The 22,666-nt window shown below is 39.4% G+C and overlaps 1 protein-coding gene across 1 annotated transcript in view; it reads left to right on the forward strand.

Annotated features, from left to right (window-relative positions):
* Positions 1–22,666, forward strand: part of LOC127568103 (potassium channel subfamily T member 2) — a 546,938-nt gene that overhangs the window by 303,572 nt on the left and 220,700 nt on the right. The window contains exons 22-23 of the mRNA XM_052011419.1: positions 7,556–7,627; positions 14,710–14,844. Coding sequence (XP_051867379.1) covers positions 7,556–7,627; positions 14,710–14,844 — 207 coding nt within the window. The remainder of the gene's footprint in view (positions 1–7,555; positions 7,628–14,709; positions 14,845–22,666) is intronic.

The raw sequence follows: 22,666 nt of genomic DNA on the forward strand, positions 1-22,666 counted from the left end.
AGTGAATGTAATTGGTTTCCATGATGGCAGGGATCTCAGGAGGAAGCCAAAATGGATGGCATTTCTGGTAGAACATGGCTGCAAATGCTTCAGTCTTTTCCTTAGCAGTGACATGCTGGCTCCATTGATTTTGAGGCTGAGAATGTTCTTGGAGCCATCTACACTCTAACTATTTTTCATTGTAGTTTCTTCAGGATGTCTGGTGTACTCTCCTCCTCTTCCACAATAAATAATATCTCAAAGTTACTGTTGAAAGAAATTTAACAGTCCATTTATGCACAGCACGACTTAAAAACAACAATGTGATCATGGCCAGGTAATCTATTTCAATCATGATAAAACCTTTTGAAACAAGTTTAAAAAATCAAATTATTAAAAAAATAATATATTCATTTACCATGCAATTAATTGATTCAAATTAATTAATATTACTACTATTTAAAATAAACCTTTTTAAAAGCAAACCACTACCTTTTTTTTATCCAGGTTAACAACTCCATTCAAATGGAGGTTGTACTAGATGCACCAGCTACAGTTGACACAGCATCGAGTAGCCAGATACAAAGTGTATCAAGTCCCACTGCTCCTGTGTTAATAAATCCTACACCTATCATCAGTTTGGTCTGAACAGGGCAGCACAACCCAGGGCTCCCTTAAAACTTTATTAAGACTGAAAACTAAGCAAATGCTGCCAAACTAAGCACTCCAAGGTAACATAAGATTTTACAAGGACTACAAACAGCAGTGTACTCATATGGTCTCTCTACTTGAATGATCTTACAGTTTTAAATCTTAACTGCAACTTCAATTTGCATGTGGTTCTCTCTGATTGTGAATACAACTCACTCCAGCAATCACTTGAAGGAACTCAGTCCTGTCTGTACAGCAATCACCCCTGTCCAAGGTTTCCCTGAAATCCTCCCTCTAACATTCTCCCTCTAATTTTAAATATTACTCATAAGTACAGTTCTCTTTAGCTCTAGATGGTTTCTAACATAACTCATCCTTATGATCACTCAAGGGAATCTTTCCCCCAGTAGGCAGGTGACCAATTCTGTTCACAACTTCCTTGCAAGGTGCTGAAATTTGCTTAAGTCATATATGTGACAATTTGATTTGAAGGACACCCCCTTCCTCTCCCACCCTCCCCCCCCCCACCCCCCCCCCCCCCACACACGCACACTTTTGTTTGCACCATCTTTTATCGAAATCTTGTCTGTTTGCTATAAGTCTGTAAAAACGGTTTCTTCTTACTCTTGCATCGGTGAATTAGTCTATGGTCCTCCCAAGAGAAGGCCATCCTGTCTGATGTTTTCACTCTTATCTCACAAGGTGTTTTGATGGAAAAGGTTCTGGATTATTCTGCTGATGAATGGACTTCACCCCATTAGCAGTTTCAGCATTAACATTTCCAAAAGGATTTGGGAATAAATGCAATGTTGCTACATCTCCGTGAATTTGTAAGTTTTGCAGAGTGCTAGATCAAAAAGATTCAGAGAACATAGACAGTTCATTTTCTTCAGCTCACAGCCTGCTTTAAAAGTTCATTTAAAAGCTGCTGGTTCCCCATAGCATGCTAAGATTTGAACGTTGGTCGATTATTAGTCAGCCTTGGTTGTTAAATTGTGTGTTAAATGAGGTCTTGCTACAGGTTTGGCTGCACTTCCCCTGAGAGTTCTGAAACTCTGGCAATTAATTTCCATCATGTTGTGTACTACCTTGCTGTAGCTCACAGCTGTAGAAGTCCAGCTAGCCACTGATCTTCCACCGCACTACTGGTTGGCTTCAGCATGATTCAGCTTGGTATTTAGCTCTCCAACCCCATCAACAATTTGCTTCCTTACAACTGAGTTCATCTCTGATCTTGGTTGCTAATTTACACTGGGTCTGTCTATACATGGGCTCCACCTCCTGTTCAACCCAGAGCTGTGCTGAAAGTAATGCATTTCATCTTATCACGACCAAATCTGTTCTGTTGTTGTTGTTGTTGTCGTTGTCGTCGTCATCTGTCCCCACTTCTGCCTCACCCCTGCCACTACCACTGAAACATTCATCCCAACTTTAATACTACTATATTTGATGTGTGTAGGGTTCTCTTTGTGTCATTGTCATTTTAGCAACTTGCTGCTGAGTGACATAATGGCAAACTACTGTTTAAAGATGTCATTATTTTACCAGAGGTGGACTGTGTTAATTGCATTGTGTAATGTTTACTTCTGAGCAGCTGTACCAACAATAAAAATAGAATTTTTGAAATATAAGGACAGTTTAGAAATGCAGCATGAGGAATTGTGCCATTATCTGTTCATTTTGTGTCATATTTCATCCATTCAAAAGCTCCTTCGGACCCAAGATATGATTATCTATTTATTGTACTTTTTAAGTTTGGAGCCACACATTTTCTTTGTTGTGCCTGAAGTTTCAGGAGAATCCAACACAGAGGATACTTAATTAAAGTACAACCAAGAAGATAAAATGGTAGCTGAGCCTACCAAAAGATGCTCTAATTTCTCCCTGTATCTACTTGTCTAGAAATTGGATTTCACTGTGCAAAATTCAATTTTACTTGGTATAGATTATGTAAGTTAAGGTTTTCGGGAGAAATTGCACCAATTGCAAAAATGGACAGAGCACCTATGTGCACAGTCCAACTTAGCCATCAGGCACACAACTAATGATGTCAATGTTTGGATAACACCATTTCCATCATACCAACATAAATAAGAGCAGAAAGCTTTACACTGCCATCACAATGGAATGGTCACAGTAGAACCAGCAGCACATTGCTTTGGTTTGTTGCTGTTCTCACTATTTAAAGGAACAAAGCTGCTAACATTGAGAGATCGAATTGGGCAGTTACACAACTCTCAATTCAGGCTGCTCAAACACCTGACAAAGTCTGCAAAGTGTCCTTAAACTGTCAATGAATGTCTTTTTTCCAATATTCAGTGACTGAATTGCTTATTCCATGGATGGAAGCACATCTTTACTGAGGAGTTGAGGTGTTGATATGGCCGTGCTGGTCACTTAATCAGGGACCTTGGGGTGCGAGGGAGATACGACCATCCAGTGAAGAATCTATTCCCACACAGTTTCAGAAATACCACTTCCAACTTAAACCTCTGAATAATGTAGTCACAGGTTCAGGGGTTCCAAAGACATTGTCACTAAGAAGGAAGACCTTTAGCTCAGCTCTCATGCCTAGACTACTCTCTCTGTGGAGAGTCATGTTGACTCTCAATTTCCTTATCACAGGATCATACCTGCCATTTATCCCTGCAGTCATAGCTGTCATATATCCCTGCTGTGATTACTCAAGCACTCCATTGGTGAATAAATGATTTCATCTACTTTGATTTCAGTGAGAAACAGCCTGTATCTTAGGAACTGGGATGTCCCAGCATTGCTGGCTGTCCATGAGTGTAGACTGCCAATACACTTGTGTATCCATGAAGAATCCACACCTGCTCACTGTCAGGAAAATATTCCACTCCAATATGCAGTTTGTTACAGATCATGAAAGCAATGTCCTCATGTTTCCAGGAAGCATCTATTACTCCTTCATCCCAAAGGACTCCTCATTGCCAGCATTTTCAGCAATCAGCGCTTGTTTGGAGAGATGAATCCCCCTATTTTTTTAGGGGTTCTCACAACCAATGTGCACAAAACCATGCAAATACCAGGATTTCAGTGGGAAAAATGCCTTTGATGAGATTTCGTCGTCTGTGTCTCAGCTCACTCTACAGTCTTGCCAAGCAAATGCAGAAGTTTCATTGTCTTGGGCTGCATTCTGCACAGCCTATCCCAGAGGAAGAGCAACAAGAGCTCGAGGATCATAAGGTAGAATCTGAAGGGCAGTAGGACCACGAGGCAGGTGGTATCTTCAGCTACATTTTCTTCAGCTTATGCAGACTGGCCAAAGGAGAATGGGAATCTGCATAGTTCCCCAAAGTGCAGGCATCCATTGTGTAGTATTACCCCTAACAGAGCAGGCTGTTTGTTTTTTAGGAGAATCTTAGGGGATTTAGTGAAGAGGGGTGCAACGTCTGAGATGACTGAACCATTAGAGTGGGGCCAAGAAAAAGGAAGCTGGTTAAAAGAAACAGAATCAAAGGAAGAGGAGGAGGTGTGGAGATACAAGAGAATGCAGATGCTGGAATCTGGAGGAGAAAATATATAAACTACTGGAAGAATTCAGTGTGCCAAGAAATATCTGTGGAGGAAAGGAGGAGTGTTTCATGGACTAGATAAAATAGTATCCCTTCAATCACTTTTCCCTCATTCCAATCTAATCTTTAGTTTTCACATTTTCACGGAAGTGATTTTCAGTCATAACTCTAAGTTCTCCTAAAATCACCAAATTAATCTTTAATGATATTAAAAGTCCACTATCATCTACTTTGCTCCATTGTTTAATAATTGTAAACACTTTTCCCATATTAATCTACAGTTCGTGGTGTGCTGACAAAACAGTCCATTTTATTTCACTTTCATCCTGTACTTCTTTTGCTGGATACATATTTAGGACTAAGCACCAAAATCTAATCTTCCCTTAGTGAAAGAAACTCTGGAGAAAAATAGCAGACAAATCAAATGCTTTTGTTTTGCAAAGCAGACTGGACCAGGTTGTTTTTTTTTTGAGGACAGTGGTGGTGATGGGAGATTTAACAAAAAGGGGTAACATTACATGAGTCACTTTACAAAACAAGAGGAAAAAAAAGGATTGAACTTTCCAAGTATCACATGTAGAAAATTGGAGCAATTCTCAGCAGTTCTGGACAAATTCCCCATGATTCATTCTCTTGAGATCTACGTAGGGGTAAGAAACATTGAACGGAACCTGGGGAAACAGATATAAATGAGAGAACCAACTGTTCTAGCACTTTTCAATTCTGCACTAAAATCAGTTAGAATTTCTCAATACCTTAAATATTTAGGTGTGCACAAGGATGGGATGGGGAAGCAGGGGCATTCCCATCCCCCAACAATAATCAATTAAAAGAAAATGATCTCTCTCTCTCTCTCTCTCTCTCTCTCTCTCTCTCTCTCTCTCTCTCTCTCTCTCTCTCTCTCTCTCTCTCAGACACACACACACACACACACACACACACACACACACACACACACACACACACACACACACACACACACACACACACACACACACACTGCATGTGCCGCTCCAGAGGCTGGCAGCTTTGAGTTCTGGCACACAGTTTTGTGTTCATTTAACACCTACAGGGGATTTTAAGATTAATTGTCTGTGCCTTAGTTTCTGTACAGTATATGCAGTGTCATCGATAGCTCACAGGGTTACATGCCTGCCTCTGGATCAGAACATATTGGCTTCAAGTCACATTCCAGAGACGGGAACAGAAAATTCTAGGCAGACACATTACTGAGAGAGTACCACATTGTCAAACGTGCCGTCTTTCAGCCGAGATTTTAAGTCAAGGTTCTGTCTGCTCTCTCAATAAAAGGTTCCTGGGGCATTATTTCAAGGAAGAGCAGTGGAGTTCTCCCAGGTGTTCTGGCCAATATTTCTCCTTGAAACAAAATCATTAAAACAGATAACCTGGTCTACTATATTGCTGTTTGTGTGCATGCTGTATAAATAGGCTGTGCTGCTTGATACATTATAACAATGATTACATTGAAGCATTTGGGGACACTTTGAAGTTGTGAATGTCTTTAAATAAATGCAAGTCTTTCTTTCAAATATTACAGTGACTAATTGACAAGTACAAGCTGCTCTAGGATTTTAACATCTAACTTTCTGAAGTTTTGTAATTGTACAGTTTTCCTTTAAACATCAGTTTTGCTTTTAGGGCATCATAGTTCTTCTATGGATTTCCTGTGCTGTAGCAGGCTGAGGGCATATGTCCAATTAATCCTTCACAATAATTAAGTGAGTTCTTGAGAAGAAAGCCTACTGTATTGTTACTATCTCATTTTAAATGGCAAGGCAGGCAAATTTGGGTGCACTTGGTGTGGCAATGTAGTGGACCATCAATGGTGGTTCATTCGCACCACAGGGAAACACCCTGATGTGAGCTTGTTGTGCCACTACCTTTTGAGCAGAACAGACTGACACAAAATAGAATGGGTTGTCAAAGCCAGATGAAAATGATCAAAAATGAAAGTTTGGAAAAATCCGTGTCTCTTATCTTGGAAACCATATTGTCAATCTCCTATTTCCTTGTCCAGAGATTTTTAAAAAAAACATGCTACAGTTATATGCAGAAGAGAGACCAGTGATCTGATCAGTTATACAGTGACATCTCTGTGACACTCTAGTGTTAGGTTTAACAATACTTGAGATAGTAATAAAAGCCTCTGAACTTGTGCATCTTGTTTCATTTATGTTAGTGGTGGCATATACATTGGTTAAAGCACCACCGTTAATATATAAGTTGGGAATAAATAAGCAGAATATATGGTGTCTATTGTCTTTTGACCAAAAGCTCTGTGTGGCACTGAAAACTCTGCAGTATGCCATTACAGTAAGATTTGGGGAAATAACCTGATTGAAACTCCAATTAATGTCATCTTAATCTTTTTAAGATCTATTTAACAAAACCCCAATTTAAAACAATTTGAGACTATATTTCAATGGTTGTCCGGTTGAGATTCCCATCATATTATCTACTGAAGGCAATCCTGTCTCTGGCTCTGCCTCTCCTTTCCTGAAAAGGCAATATCTCTATTTCTCTGACATGTTTATAATTGTCAAAGTTATCCCCACCTGCTTATTCTTTCTGAATATGTCAGGCAGAGGAGCATCACTCAAGAAAAATAGGGGCACTGACACCAACAGCACTTTGGGTTCAGTAAGATAATCACATCAAACTCCATAAATCTTAATCTCACTGACATTGTGTGATTCTGGGGCATGAAGTACGTAAATTGCAGGGCATGGAATTACAGCAGCATATTTGTACAAGTCAAGTTGACTGATGGATTGCGTTATACCTGATCGACATGCATGAGAAGTGGAGAGTTTCAGCTATCATATCTAGGTAATGTTGCAAGTAGTCATGTATGTTTCAACACAAAATGACAAAAATCATTTGCGCATAAAGATCTATCAGAATGGAATAATATTAACATTGTTATTAAATAGTTAGAAGCAAAAGTTTTGAGAAAAATTCTTGTCCACGGTGATCTTTCTGTTGTATACCAAAAAATGTCTTTTTTTTTTATTATTATTTTTGCATTGTATCCATTTGTCGCATTGTACTGACCTTGTTATTCTCTTTGTGGTCATCATGCTGTGTTCTTTGCTTTGTGGCAGCCTCATATGTATGAAGAGCTCAATAAAGCATTGGGACAAGAAGAATCCAAGATTTTTAACATTTCTTCCTGAAAATATTTTCCTCAGAATATTTTAAAATAAAATCATAAAGTGTTTTCATTATAAATATTTCTGCAAGTATCAGGCAATCTTGTGCATTGGAACTTCTCTGTTTATAGTTAACATGTAGTTGCGGAAATGCTTGTTTCATAGATACAATGTATGTAAAACACAGTCTCTAAATTATGGCTTTCCCTCCAGGCCAGATGTACATTTTCTGGAAGCAATCTGCTGGTTTCCAATGGTTTACTACATGGTTGGCTCTATTGACAAGTATGTAAGATTATGAGGCATGGCTGGCAAAATAATAAAAGCTTTGTGTGACCTGTGAACAGCAGTAGCTTTTTTGGCATGAGTATTGTTCCTTCTATTTCTTTTGAGAGTCTTGTTTGGGAAAAAAAGTGATTGCATTGTGGCATGAATTGCATGTAGAGTTGTTGTGTTTTTGTTATGTGTTTGTGGATTGTCACTTGCATATTATTCTTGTCTACTGTACTAACAACTTGGGTGGTCCAGAGGTGGACCGCCTGATATGCTGAGGTTAATGTTAAGTCACTACCTCTCATGCTTGGTAAGTGGTGAGCACTGGGGACTTCAGAGAAGAGATCCAGACTGACGATTTCCTGATTAGGTGAACCTCCTGGCTATTTCATCATCTTTTTAACTTTGAACATCGTACAAATGCAAGCTAGAACAAAACAGGCTTGAAAGTCTCTTTGAATAATGAGTGCCACACAAGGTGAGCTCCATAATCGGCACAAATGCTGGCCAGAATTCTGCATGAATGAGCAATCGGAAACATGTTATTAAACCTCCTCCTGGGGAATCAGGTAGGGTGGAAGCGTCTGTCAGCAAATATTTTGTGTCCAGTGACCATGATTCTATTAGTTTTAAAATAGTTATGAAGAAGGATATGGCTGGTTCACAGGTTAAGGTCCTGAACTGGAGCAGAAGAAATTTTGGATCCATTAGGCGAGATCTTGCAGTGGTTGATTGGGTGAGATTGTTTGCAGGGAAAGGAGCGTCTGCCAAGTGGAAGGCCTTTAAAAGTGAGATGTCAAGAATTCAGGGTCTGCAAATTCCTGTTAGGGTGAAAGGCAGGGCTGGCAGGTTTAGGGAACCCTGGTTGACAAAAGATATTGAGGCACTGGTAAAGAAAAAGATGGAGGCATACACTGTGCATAAGCAATTGGGAACTAGTGACTTTCTTGATGACTACAAGAAGTGCAGGAGTGCACTTAAGAGAGAAGTTAGGAGGGCAAAAAGAGGATATGAGAAGGATCTGGCAGGCTAGGAGAGGCAAAATCCCAAGAAATTCTGCAGGTATATTAAAAGGATGGCCAGGGAGAGAATAGTTCCCCTTAAAGCTCAGCATATGGCCATCTGTGAGTGGAACCAAAGGAAATGGGTGAGATTTTCAAGGAATATTTCTCTTTGGTTTTTACTGCAGAGAAAACGATAGAAGTTAAGGAAATGGGGAAAAAGAGTGGTGTTGTCTTGGACCACATATGAGTTAGCAGGGAGGATGTATTGGAGGCCTTAAAGTGCACTAAGGTGGATAAATCCCCAGGGTCTGACCTAGTGCATTCTTGGACCTTGTGGGAAACTGGAGAAGAAATTGCAGAGGCCCTTGCAGAGATTTTTGCATCATCTCTGGCCACAGGTGAGGTTCGAGGACTGGAGAGTGGCTAATGTAGTAACATTGTTTAAAAAGGGTAACAAAAACAAGCCAAAAAAGTACAGGCCAGTGAGTCTGACATCAGTGGTGGGTAAATTGCTGGAGGGGATTCTGAGGGACAGTATCTACCAACATTAGGAGAGACAGGGTCTGATTCGGAACAGTCAGCACGGCTTTGTGAGTGGGAAGTTGTGTCTGACAAATCTCTTGGAGTTCTTTGAGGAGGTAACCTAGAGGGTAGGGCAGTAGATGTTGTCCATATGGACTTTAGCAAGGCCTTTGACAAAGTCCCTCATGGCAGTCTAGTCTGGAATGTTAGATTGCATGGGATCCACGGGAAGATAGAAGATTGGATTCATAATTGGCTCAGTGGTAGGAAGCAGACAGTGATGGTTGAGGTTGTTTCTCGGACCGGAGGCCTATGTCTGGTGGTGTGCTACAAGGGTCGGTGCTGAGACCTTTGTTGGTTGTAATTTATGTAAACGATTTGGATGTGAATATACAAGGCATGGTTAGTAAGTTTGTGGATGGTACTAAAATAGGTGGTGTAGATAATGTAGAAGGTCATGAACAATTACAGGGGGATCTTGAACAGCTAGGTATATGGGCTGAGGATTGGCAAATGGCTTTCAATCCAGATAAATGTGAGGTATTGCATTTTGGGTGATCAAACCAGGGTAGGTCTTATTCAGTGAATAATAGGGCCCTGGGGAGACAGAGGATCCTAGGAGTGAATGGTTCACTGAAAGTGGCATCACAGGTAGATAGTGTGGTGAAGAAGGCATTTGGCACACTGGCCTTCATCAATCAGGGCATTGAGTATTAGAGTTGGGAAGTTATGATGCAGTTATATAAGATGTTGGTGAGGCTGCACTTGGAGTATGTGTACAGTTTTGGTCACCCAGTTATAGGAAAAATGTTATTAAACTAGAAAGAGTGCAGAAAAAAATTACCGGTCTGTTGCCTGGACTTGGGGGCCTTAGTTACAAGGAGAGGTTGTGGAGACTTTATTCCCTGGAACATAGGAGATTGAGGGGTGACCTGACAGAGGTATATAAGATCACGAAGGTCATAGATAGGGTGAAAGCACATAGTCTTTTTCCCAGGGAGGGGGTGCTATAAACAAGAGGACATAGGTTTAAGATCAAATTCAAGAGATTTAAAAGGGACATCAGGGGCAGCTTCTTCACAGAAAGGGTGATGTGTATTTGGAATGTGGGCATGCTATCTTGGCGCCGGAAGCGTGGCAACACTTGTAGGCTGCCCCAGAATACTACGCAAAAAAAGATGCATTTTGCTGTGTGTTTCAATGTACATGTGACTAATAAAGAAATCTTATTAATGGTGATTGAGGTGGGCATATTAGTAACATTTAAAAGCCATTTAGATACAGTAAGTGTATGGATAAGAGGGGTTTAGACAGCTATGGGTCAAACGCAGGCAGATGGGACTAGCTCGCTGGTCAACACAGTCAGCCTGGATGAGTTGGGCCAAAGGGTCTATTTCCATGCTCTATGACTCTATGTTACGTGTATCACTGGGGTGGATAAGGAAAACATTTACCTTAGGAACATCTGGTTATTCAAGGCTATAAGTAGTGAGGAAAGCTCTACATGACTTGGCTCATGCTGTGCCTGACTGTATTTTATTTATTCCTGATACTATATGGGACAAATATTCATTACATCCACGTCATGCTAAGCAGTAATAAAACAAATCAACAAACTATAAAATGTTAAAGTGACCTTTGTTTTCAGACATTTTACTGAAGCTCAGACTTGATCTGATTTCACACAAGTGAGCGTATTCACTTTGTGCAGTTGCAATTTCCATTAGGGAAGCCAGAGGGGCAAAAAATATCCAGGGATGTTTCACTACCTTCAATGGCAGCTAATTTATATTAACACATTAGTGTGAGTGGTACCCTTGCTTTGAGTGACAACCATGCAGTATAAAGTGTCATTGGAAAGGAGATTAATTACCTTTATCTGCACAAGAGATGGTTGAGGGCAGAAGTTGGTGCACTGTGAGAAAAATTTCAAGTCACTTGAAATAATTGATCAGATGCTTTCATGTAATATTAAAGCAACAAATATGATCATTTAATCAAAAATGTCCTATTAATTTTGAGAAGTACTCTTATTTCCACTCAGTCCCCTTCTCAAAGCTATACAAGCAAACCAGCCACACTTAGCATTTTCTGTGAGATATAAATTGTCTGCAATGTGCAATATTTGTGATTACTCTTTCAAGATGGTCTTATTCAGTCTAGGAAACTGACTTGCTTTGTTATTCAGTTTGGTAGATATTCACAAACCAAGTGATTTTCTTTTTTATGCCTACTCAGAATCCAATGCATTGCAAACTCAGATACATTTCATCGTAAAACAAAACTATTTTCCTCCATAATTTTTTTTATTTTTAGCTTTTGGTATCCAATAACTGCTGTATTTATCTTGCTTTTTATTTCATTAACTATCATGTTAGCCTAGGGTTTTGATTCTACCCCCCACCAACCCCCACCCTGTCTCAGATTATTTGTTTGATTTGTGATGTTGGATTAGATGCATGCTCTCAGATGTTTGTGACCATATTTCTGCACCTGTCAATACCTGCCCCTAGCATCCAGAGAAGCTTAAAAGATTTTTGAAGGGATTGTGAAATGCTCCCCAAGATATCGACTACAATGGCAAAATGTTCCACAGGAAATAGTATTCTTTGATATTTGTAGATTTCTTTTTCCTTCTGTCAAACCAGAATTAATGTCCCTTCAGTACAAATTTTCGATCCCTGTTCAGTGTTCATGAGGTACAAATGGCCTAGAAAATGAACGGTTGGCAAGGATTAGGAGAGCATCTCCAAGGAGGTAGTCCTGTTCCACATTGCTGCTTTATCCACTGACTTAAACTTTATTGCAACTTTCCACAATAATAAACATTAAACCAACTTTTCATTTTTTTAGTCTTATAGTTTGCCCTCCATTCCAGAGGCTGACAGCAAATGGCAAAAGAATTCTTGAAATCTAGGCCACGGGCTAGTTTTCCAAGCAGACAAAAGGCGAATCTTTCTGGAGTGATTTTGTGTCAATCTCTTATGTGTAATCTGTTCAGTTGCACACACAACCCCATTCTATTCAGATAAATAAATTTGTCCTTGGCACGACAAGTGTAAATTAGTGAATATTATGTACTGCTCCCAATTCATTACACCCTCAGAAGTGAAGTGAGACCAACTCCAAAAAGCTTGATGTGGGGTCCCACATCAATTGTGTTCTGAAATTTAATTTTTCTGTCTTCAAATAGAACATTAAAAAAAGTAGTCATGCACTATGACAAAAAAAAACTCGTAAAAGATCAATTTCATAGTTTTTGACTTTTCAAGAAGAAGATTTTGATATAATTCTTGACTTTTTCCATCAATAATGTTTGCATGGTTTTCCACAGACTTATTTATTTTGCGTTGTTATTTATGTTGTTCAGATATAAAGGGCACATGAAAAATTAATTTTACATTACTTCAAGTAGAAATGTTTGTGTTTTGTACAAATCAATCTGCATGTAAACAGATTTTCCTTTATTTATCCTTTGCATCTCTTGCAAAAATGTGCAAAGATTCAGTCTAATGCCAATTTCAGATTTTCTCCTAGCTTTAATAATATCTGCAGAAAAAATCCAAAGATAGCACAATCTCTCTAATGTTATAACTTACTGGAGGAGGTTCCAATGGCTCCACTAAGTACAAATGGATCATTGATACTCTGGAATTGGAGAAATGACTTTGAGGAACGTTCCTTCTCCCAATTTAACTGATGCCAGTTCACGTACTTCAAGTAGTAGGCCTTTCAATATGTAAGTTAGGGTCTCACGATGTGCTGTGGAAGCCAATAACCAGTTAGGTAGACGCCTGATCAGAGAGGCTGTGCACTCTCCTTACCAGTATTATGTAATAGAGTCTTAAAGTACTAAAGTATGGAACAGGCCCTTCGGCCAAACTCACGCATTGCCGACCACAGTGCCCATCAAGTTAGTCCCATTTGGCCCTTATCCTCTAAACATCACCTATATATGTACTATACAAATGTCTTTTAAAATGTTGTTAACGTACCTGCCTCAACCACTTTTTCTGGCAGCTCATTCCATATATGCACTACCCTCTGCGTGAAGAAGTTGCCCTTCAGGTCTGTTTTCAATCTTTCACCTCTCATCTTAAACCTATGCCCTCTAGTTTTTAGTTCCCCTTCCATGGAAAAAAGACTATGTGAATTCACCCTATCTATACCCCTCATGATTTTATACACCTCTGTAAGGTCACCTCTCAACCTCCTAAGTTCCAAGGAATAAAGTCCGAGCCTGCCCAACCTTTCCCTATAACTCAGGCCCTCGAGTTCTGGCAACATCCTCATAAATCTTCTCTGCACTCTTTCCAGTTTAATGATGTCTTACCTATAACAGACGGCCAAAACTGTACACAATACTCCAAGTGAGGTCTCACCAACATCTTGTATAACTGCAGCATAACGTCCTAACTCCTATACTCAGCACCCTAACTGATGAAGACCAGCATGCCTTCTTCACCGTCCTGTCTACCTGTGGCACCACTTTCCGTGAACTGTGTACTTGTACTACAAGGTCCCTGTGTTCCACAATACTCCCCAAGGCCTGACCAAGTCCTACCGTGGTTTGACTTCCCAAAATGCAACACCTCACGCTTATCTGAATTGAAAGCCATTTGACAGTCCTCAGCCCACTTACCAAGCTGATCAAAATTCCCCCTGTAATTTTTGATAACCTTCTTCACTGTGTGTGATACCACCTATTTTAGTATCATCCGCAAACTTAATGATGCTGTGACAATGGACCAGTTTTAAAATTAATTTTGCAAGGCCAAGAGTGTTGCTCTGTACCTAGTAATGAATTAACATGGCCTGCTACTGGCCCTGGGTTTTGCTGAGGGTATCCTTACTGGCCTCCAAGCTGCCTGATACTTTGTGACCTGGACAGAATGATTTGTAACTTTCAGCTGTGGTCCACTCATAGCATGGAAATGATGTCCAGCCCTCACAGGGATGTACCCCTAGTTGTTCTCATAGATAAACCCTACCCCACGGTATTTGCTTGTGTAAATTCTTCTCTCTTTTGGAGCAATATCAAAAACAAAAACATTGAAAGAAAGTACACACCAAATCCACTTGAATCTTTACCAGTTCTGTCTCAAATTTCCTTGAGATCCCTAGCCAGCTTCAAGGTCTCCACATGCAATTTATCTATCCTATTTATAGATGCTGACAGATGTACTGAAACTTATAAGCATATAGGAGATGGCTAATTAGTTGACTGTTGCATAATACGAGTGTGAAGAAGTCAGCGGTTCTAAACTTGGCTTCAACTATATTAATGAGATAAATACATTTGTAAGATGGAGTTCTCGGTTGTCAACTTTTTTGTGAGGGGAAGAATGGGGGAAAAGTACCAATCATTCATAATTAGGGAAATTATTGTCATAGTTACTATGATGTCCCATCATGTCATTGTTTAACAAATATTGTTTAAAAACTATGCCAATGACTTTGCAATAAACTTAACATAGCAATGATTTAGATAGCTCTATTAGTGTCTGTTCCAGATTAGTTAATGAGAAATCCAGAGAATGTTAACTTTTACTTTTTACTGTCCTAAAGCCTAGACGATCTGCTGAGGTGCGGAGTGACGTTTGCTGCCAATATGGTTGTGGTAGACAAAGAAAGCACAATGAGTGCTGAGGAAGATTACATGGCAGATGCCAAAACTATAGTAAATGTGCAAACACTTTTTAGGTAAGTGATTCATTATCATTTAATTAAGTAATCTTAGGTTTGATTTGATGAAGCATGTACAATTATAACCAATAGAGCCACACACTTGGACAACGAAAGTTGTTTTTGCTGATAAAAGTAATTGTGGTGAAATATGGGTGAAGAGAAAAAAAACACGTAGAGAAAATTACAAACAAAAGTATTCTGGAAATGCAGAGAATTTATGCATTAAAACTGAAAAAAGTAGTTTTGATAGTCTAGACTTGGCAAGGAAAATTTTGACAGTTTCCTGCATAACCATCATAAGTTTGAGATTCCTGAGTAAATGCAGATATGGAAGCTGTAGTCATCTGTTTGCCAGTAGTGCTTTGACTGAATTCCAATGCTGGACTCCTCATGGAGACCTTTGTGGAATAGCAACTTGGCCATTTTGCTCAACACTTTTAAGCAGCAAACTTACCAGGTGTGCGCCAAGTCCATAGTTTCTCTATTGATTTCAGTTGGAGTGGAACTACTGTGAAGAAAGGAGGTCAGTGTTATTTAATTACATTTTTAATTGACTTAGTTTCTTTAAATATTCATTGCGTCCTTTTAATTATTTTTTGTTTCATTATTTAAAAATATATTTTAATAGTTTCAAGTTTTCAGGGTCTCTGAATGCTTCTCAATGTCAGAGTTTTTATAATAGTTTTTAATGTCAACTAAGCCAAGAGGCATGGCTTAGCCAGCAGTTACAGTTTTTTCAGCTTTTTATGAGCATCGTTTGTTATTACTGATTATTTTAGTCCACATTGTCATTGTATGTCTATTGCAACATGTGCATCAAAATTCCACTGAACAGAAGCAAATTTTAGGTGGGGTAAAAGTGATTATATTTGGACAAATAAGAAGGACCATCCATAGAAGTTGAGCTTACATTCCTACCTTAAAGTGAGCAGAAAATGCCCTCTTTCATGCCCCACCCCCCACCATTCTGCTGACAAATTCCCTAGACAAGTGAACAGTTACTTTAGAATAATCAGCAGACTTCTTGAATTCAAGATTATTTTGGTGACTTTAGTGTCTTGTGTGACAGGGAATTATTCAGTAGACTTTAAATGACGCCAAGAAAAGAAGCATACATCAAACATGTGACCTCTCCCAAGATGTACAGCAGATGGCTGAGATACCAGTGTAGTCTGCTGCTTGCTTGGGACCAAAATCTGAGAGGGGTTCTGCTCATTTTCGGACTCTCTGCAAAAACAGGAGCAGCTCAAGGGTATCAATGTTTCCTTGGTTCATCAGAAATCCAGGCACAGCAGCCAACATGGAAGCAGCAAATGCCCATGAGGGTTGTCTGGAAAGGTCAACATCAACCAAATCCCAAAGTATTTGGAAGAGGATCTTGGAGACACTGAAGTATATTCAGTCGATTCCCTTAATGATTTGAGAATTGGTGAGGTCCACTCTACTGCTGCCCACTAATAACCAGAATGGTTCCCAATCCTAGCCAGGTTATTGATCTGGATTTGACAGAAGCTGCTTCCTCTTGGCAAGAAAACATGAGACCGTCCAGTAGCTCCCTGCAGACACCTTAATTTTTCCAGGACTTGGACAACAAGGCACATTTGACAGAGAATCAACCTGATCCTTGCTCACTTCAGGACATGGAATCTGATAAGACCTTGTCCATTCGCTATCTACATCTCAGGTCCATGGTTCTTGGGTGGAAGTAACAGAAGCAGGAATAGGTTATTCAGACCCTCACACTTGCCTCACCATTCAATGAGATCATGGTTGGTCTTTTAGTGATATTTTCTTGCACCAACCCCATATCTCTGGATTCCTTAATATCACAAAATTCTATTGATCTCCGATTTGAATATGCTCAATGAATGAGCCTCCACAGCTCTCTTAGGTAAAGAATTCTAGAGGATCAAAGGATATGGTTTAAAACATTGAAATAATGGCCAACCCATTATTTTGAGACTGTGACCCCAGTTCTAGACACTTATAGTCCCAGCAAACATCAACTTGGATTCTCCCCTGTTGAACACTGTAAGAATTTTCCACTTTTAGTGATATCACCACTCGTTTTTTTTGAATTATAGCATATAGGCATAGTCTGTTTAATGTCTCCTCAGTCAACAAGGTCCCATCCCAGGAATAAACTTGGTGTACCCTTGGTGTGCTCCCGATATTCAAAATATATTCTTTGTTAGGTAGGGAGAGCAGATTTGCGCGCACTATTCCAGATGTGGTCTCGTTAGGGCTCAATGTAATTGGAACAAGACCTATCTCCTGTGCTCAAATCCTCTTGCAATGAAGGTGTCCACATTTATCAAAGTATTTCTTTGCTAAAGAAATTCCAGCAGATTTGCCAAACATAAATCCATGTTGTCTCTATCCAATGCAATTATTGTTTACTCAGTGCTCTGTTACCACTTACTTAATGGTAGAATCCAGTATTTTCCCTTTTACTGATGTCAGGCTAACTAGTCTAAGTTCCTTAATTTCTCTCTCATTTGTTTCTGAAATATTGAGGTACTTTTGTTGTCTTTCAATCTGTGGAAAGAGTCTTAGAATCTCTGGACTTTTGGAGGATGACAACCAGTGCAGCCATTTTCTCCATGTTGATCTCCTTCAAAACTCTAGGGTGATGGTTAATCAGATCCTGAGGATGTATCACATTTCAATTCCAATATTCTTGCCAATACTTGTTTTTTAAACTAATACTAATTTCTTTTGTAGCGACTCACCGTCCGGTCAGGCAAACCGGCTCGGCAGTCAGGTCGCGCGGCGTCGGAGCGACGAGGCCCAAGATGGCGGCGGGCCTCGTCTTTCCCGAGCGACGGGGAGAACCCGCACGCGGGAAAGACTTGATGACGTAGTATTTACGTCATTGCCGGTTGCATTGGGCGGGAACAGTCTCCCTTAAAAGGCCCGCGCAAGGCGGGAAAATAAACCAGTTCTTGTTTGACAATCCTTTGACTAGCGTCTTGTTTTATTTCGTGGTAGCAACTGCTACACTTTGAGTTTCTTCATTATTCCAAGAAGATTTTTTTGCCTTTTTCCATGAGACAGACACAAAACATTTATTTAATTTTGCTGTCATTTCCTTATTCAAAATATAATTACTCCAGCCTCAATATAAAAGGAACCTACATTAAATAACAAATCTTTTCCTTTTTACATAAAGAAGCTTTAATGGACCATTCTTATGTTCTCTCACACCCACTTTTGTATTCTACTTTCCTTCTACTTATCAATACCTTGGTCCTCCTTTGCTGAAATCTGAAGTTTTTCTAAGGTTTGTTGTATTTTTAGCAATATTATAAGCCTTTTCCTTTGATCTATAGTACTTCTCTTGACTTTCCTGTTTATCTTCAGAAGGAATATATGTATATGGTACGTGAGTTATGTCATAGCTACCTAAATATTGACCATTATTTATTGTTATACCTTTTAATGTAGTTTCCCTCTCTACCATAGCCAACTCATGGATCAAGTCTTCATAGTTTGCTTAATTCAGATTTAAGCTCCCAGTTTCAGATTGAATTAAATCACTTCCAGTCTTTATACAAAATTCTACCATGTTCTGAATGTGATTTTCTGAAGGCCACTTAGCTACCATAGCATCAATTAAACTGTTTTCATTACACAGTATCAGACATAAAGAAACATGTTCCTTCATGGGGTCCTCAACATATTGATCTAGAAAACCATCTCTTATATTTCCCATGAATAAGTCATCCACATTTTTATTGCCAATTTGGTTTCCTCGGTCTATATGTAGATTAAAGTCCCCCTTGATTATTATATTGCTTTTGAAGAATACCACTCTAAGTTCTTGGTTCATTCTTTGCCCAAAGTTACCATTAGTCTTCAGAGACTCCTAAACACTCCCACCAATATCTTCATTCCCCAGCTCCTCCCAAGCTGATTCTATGTCTTGATTTTTTGACCAATGATCTTTTCTTTCCATTGCCTTAATCCCATTTTTTAAAACTACAGGGCTCCCTGTGCGTTTTTCTGTTTTACCTATCTCTTCTATCCTGGAAAGTATTTAATTTCCAACCTCAGTCAGTTGGCAATCATGTCTCTGTAATAATTATTAGATAGTAAATGTTTATTTCTATTCACGCTATTAATTCACACATTTGTTACAAATGATACTTACATTCAGATGAAGAACCTTCAATTCTATCTTTGTAGTATGCCCTCTATTATTTGACATTTCCACTCCGGGGAGAAAGACTGACTACCTGTTGCATCCATGCTTCTATCAGGTCATCTCTCAGCCTGCAACACTCCAGACAATACGATCCGAGCTTGTCCAACCTCTCCTTATAACTAGTACTCTCCAATCCAGGCAACATCCTGGTGAACCCTGTCTGCACTCTCTCTAAAGTCTCCATGCCCTTCTTTAACATGAGGTAAAGAGATAGGTGTTATACCTCCTGCAGTTCCATGAAGAAGTGCCACGTGTGGGAGAATGGTTGGTAGAGGGGAGGAGTGGACCAGGAAGTCATGAAGGGAATGGTGCCTTCTGATTGCTGAAAGGCAAGGAGAGAGGGAGATGTGTCTAGAAGTGGAACTTCATGGAAGGTGATTAAAATTGTAATGACGTTCAGTTCGGATTGTGAAAGTAATTTGCCCAACATTGATTTGAGGAAGGCAGTTAATTGGAATTAGTATTTGATTCCATTCCACCAAGCAGAGTTTGCCACAGACTCAATAACTTCCTTACTATTTGCCCCTTCAATTAAATAAGTAAAATAATTAATTTTATGTATCGCAGAGGCTCCTGAGTGTAAATGTGCAAACTTACTACTTTTGTATTTACTATTTAATGTTCAGAAGCATTTTTAAAAGTTTTCACAATAAGTAACTTCCTTCTAATTTATATACTAAAGGAAGATTTGGAGCAAATGAAGGTTAAAACAGGAGATATTTTGTCTATTTATTCAGAAAATATATTGAAGGCAGTTGTGTAGTTCACTGGCTTTTCATCTCTAGGGCTCTGTTCATATCCAACTTAGCGTGATAGATTTTGAAGTCTCTCATGGTTAAAAGAGTTGCTTATGACCTGATTTGTATGATGTCAATACAGTTCCTTGTGGACCCAGATTGATACATAAAACTTTCTCTAATTTGATGCTGTCCTTTGGAGTGGCCACAATGTGAGAGGAGAAATCTTATTCCATGCTCAAGGTCGGCCTGAATACAATGCTGGGACAGAGTGAATGAAGCTTTATACTGGATTTGTAACTTTACATTTGTCCTTGGCCAGGTCTTGATGTTTTATTTAATAAGGCACAAACAGATTGGCTTGTTATGAAATCAGTAAATTTTCCTTTTTAATAAAAAAAAACTTCGAATTTTTGAATGCTTCTGTCAAATTTCTCTTTAACCTCCCATACTTTAAGGCGAATACCACAATTTCTCTCTCCACATAACTGAATTCATCCTAGTTAATCCCCTCTGCCCCCTCTTTAAGGACCCACCTATGGTCACAATACTTCACCCAGGACTAAGCAGCATTTTATCAAGGTTTACCATAACCGCTTGCTCTTTTAGTCTGTGCTTATTTTCATTAAGACAAGGATACCAAATGCCTTTTTTTAAAAGGCTTCTTGATTGTCCTGCTATCTTCAAAGAGGCCCACAGGTGTCTCTGTTCCTACAGCTAATATTATACCATTTACTTCATATTATTTCTTCTCATTTTTCCTGCCAAATAAATCACTCCACACTTTCTCACTTGTTCTTCAACTTAATGATCACCATTTATTACACAAAAAATTCAAAATAAATATTATTTTACTGTGGACTTTCTTTTGAGTCTTTAAGCATTGTAGCAACTTACAATTACTGATTCCATAACAAGACAATCTGTTTATGCCTTATTAAATAATACAGCAAGACTTTTCATTTAATCAGCATTTTAAAACAGAGAAACATTCTAAAGCTGTTTACAGTAGGGTTATAAGACAAAAATTGATGCCAGGCCATGTCAGGAAATATTGTTTCAAATGTCTAAATACTTGAGAGAAGAGGTTGATATTAAAGAATATTTTCATGGCAGAAGGAAAGATAGAGAGGTTTCAGTTTGCTGTGTGTTGTTGGGGTGGGAAACAGTCAAGGCAAAAATATCCATCATATTCAGTGTGTTTGTGAGGATTTGTATGGACTCGTGAGTGGAGCATTTGTCGTTCTTTAGACATCACTGTGAAGGTTTTGGCATTGTGGCCTACATGCTCAAGCAGGATTCCTCCACTCGATCTGCATAATGTGACTCAGGTCAACACCTAACTTGTTTTCCATCCACCTCCAGAAGTAGTCTGTTGTTCAGCTGCCCTGAAGAGCAGCACCTGCATCCAGCTAATCAGAGATTAGAGAGTCCTTCAGCCTCTGCTGGGAACTTCCCAGTCATATCCCTGTCCCATTCCCTATCCCCGATGCAATGTACGTTGGCTGCTGCTGTTCACTTGTGATGCATGAACACCATGTGCAAACCCACATCTCTCTTTCCAGCCCAATCAACATGCAAGGATCTGTATTAGTAGATGAAAGGCATGAATTGTCATTCTTGTCCTGCCGCATGTCCAGCAGCATAGCTGTGAAGGCTCTGTTAGCGACTGAAGACTTGAATAAGAAATTTTAAGAGTTTTTAGTTTTTGTTCTAGCTGTTCACTTTTTCACTCACTGCTAATGACTCACCGAAAGACTATAAGATCCAGAATGTCTTAATGAGAAAGAATTCTGTCACTGGATGACTGTGAAAACTCTATCTTTCTATCTCCAATGGCTAGTCACTCCAATATCCCTGTTAACTCAAGTGAATTAACATTGGTCTCCTTAGGTTAATTGTCTGATAGCTGGAGAACCACTTCCCATTTTCTGCTTCATCCCTGTTTCTGCAATTCTTCTGGACAAAAGGGAAAAAGGCCAATGAGTCAAAGTAAAACCATGTGGATTGATGGAACTAGAACTTGGTGAGAAAGGAAGAAGATGTATTTGCATGTAGATGAGACTAAATGTCAATGGTGGCTGTACAGATGGGACCATTGGAGTAAAGTTAAGGGGTCAGATTGTGGGAAATGGAGTAATACACATATCAGGATGTAAATGAATGTGTCGTTATGCCCACCTTTCTTGACATACACAGCTTATACCATTGAATCCACGAGTACATTCTTGCCGCAGACTTTTGCAGTCACTTCATTTCATGCTGTCTTAATTGAATTACCAAATCTTCTGTCCCACATGTAGATGGTCTGATTAGTAAATTTGCTGATGACACAGAAATTAGAGAAGTCATGGATAGTGAAGAAGGTTATCTAAGAATACAGAGAGACATAGATCAGCTGGAAAGATGATCGGAGCAGTGGCAGATGAAACTTAATGCAGGCAAGTGTGAGATAATGTATTCTGGGATGTCAAATACAGGCAGGACATATACAGTAAATGGCAAGGACCTTAGGAGTGTCAATGTACAGAGAGACCTTGGGGTGCAAGTTCATGATTTCTTGATGAGGGTGACATATGTGGATAGGGAAATGAAGAAGGCATTTGGCATGGTTGCTTTCATGGGTTGAGGCATTGAGTATAAGATTTGGGATGTCATGTTGCAGCCGTGCAAAATGTTGGATGGACTGCACTGGGAGTATTGTGTGCAGTTTAAGTCACCACACTACTGGAAGGATGTGGTGACTTTCAAAAGAGTGCAGAAGAGATTCACTAGGATGTTGCTTGGAGTGGAGGGCTTTAGTTACGAGGAAAGATTGCATGGGCTGGGTTTTCTCCCTCTCGAGTGTAGGAGGCTGAGGGGTGACAATATAGAGGTTAGATTATGGGGGACA

This window comes from Pristis pectinata, chromosome 3 (assembly GCF_009764475.1).
Source record: "Pristis pectinata isolate sPriPec2 chromosome 3, sPriPec2.1.pri, whole genome shotgun sequence".
In the NCBI taxonomy this organism is placed as follows: domain Eukaryota; kingdom Metazoa; phylum Chordata; class Chondrichthyes; order Rhinopristiformes; family Pristidae; genus Pristis; species Pristis pectinata.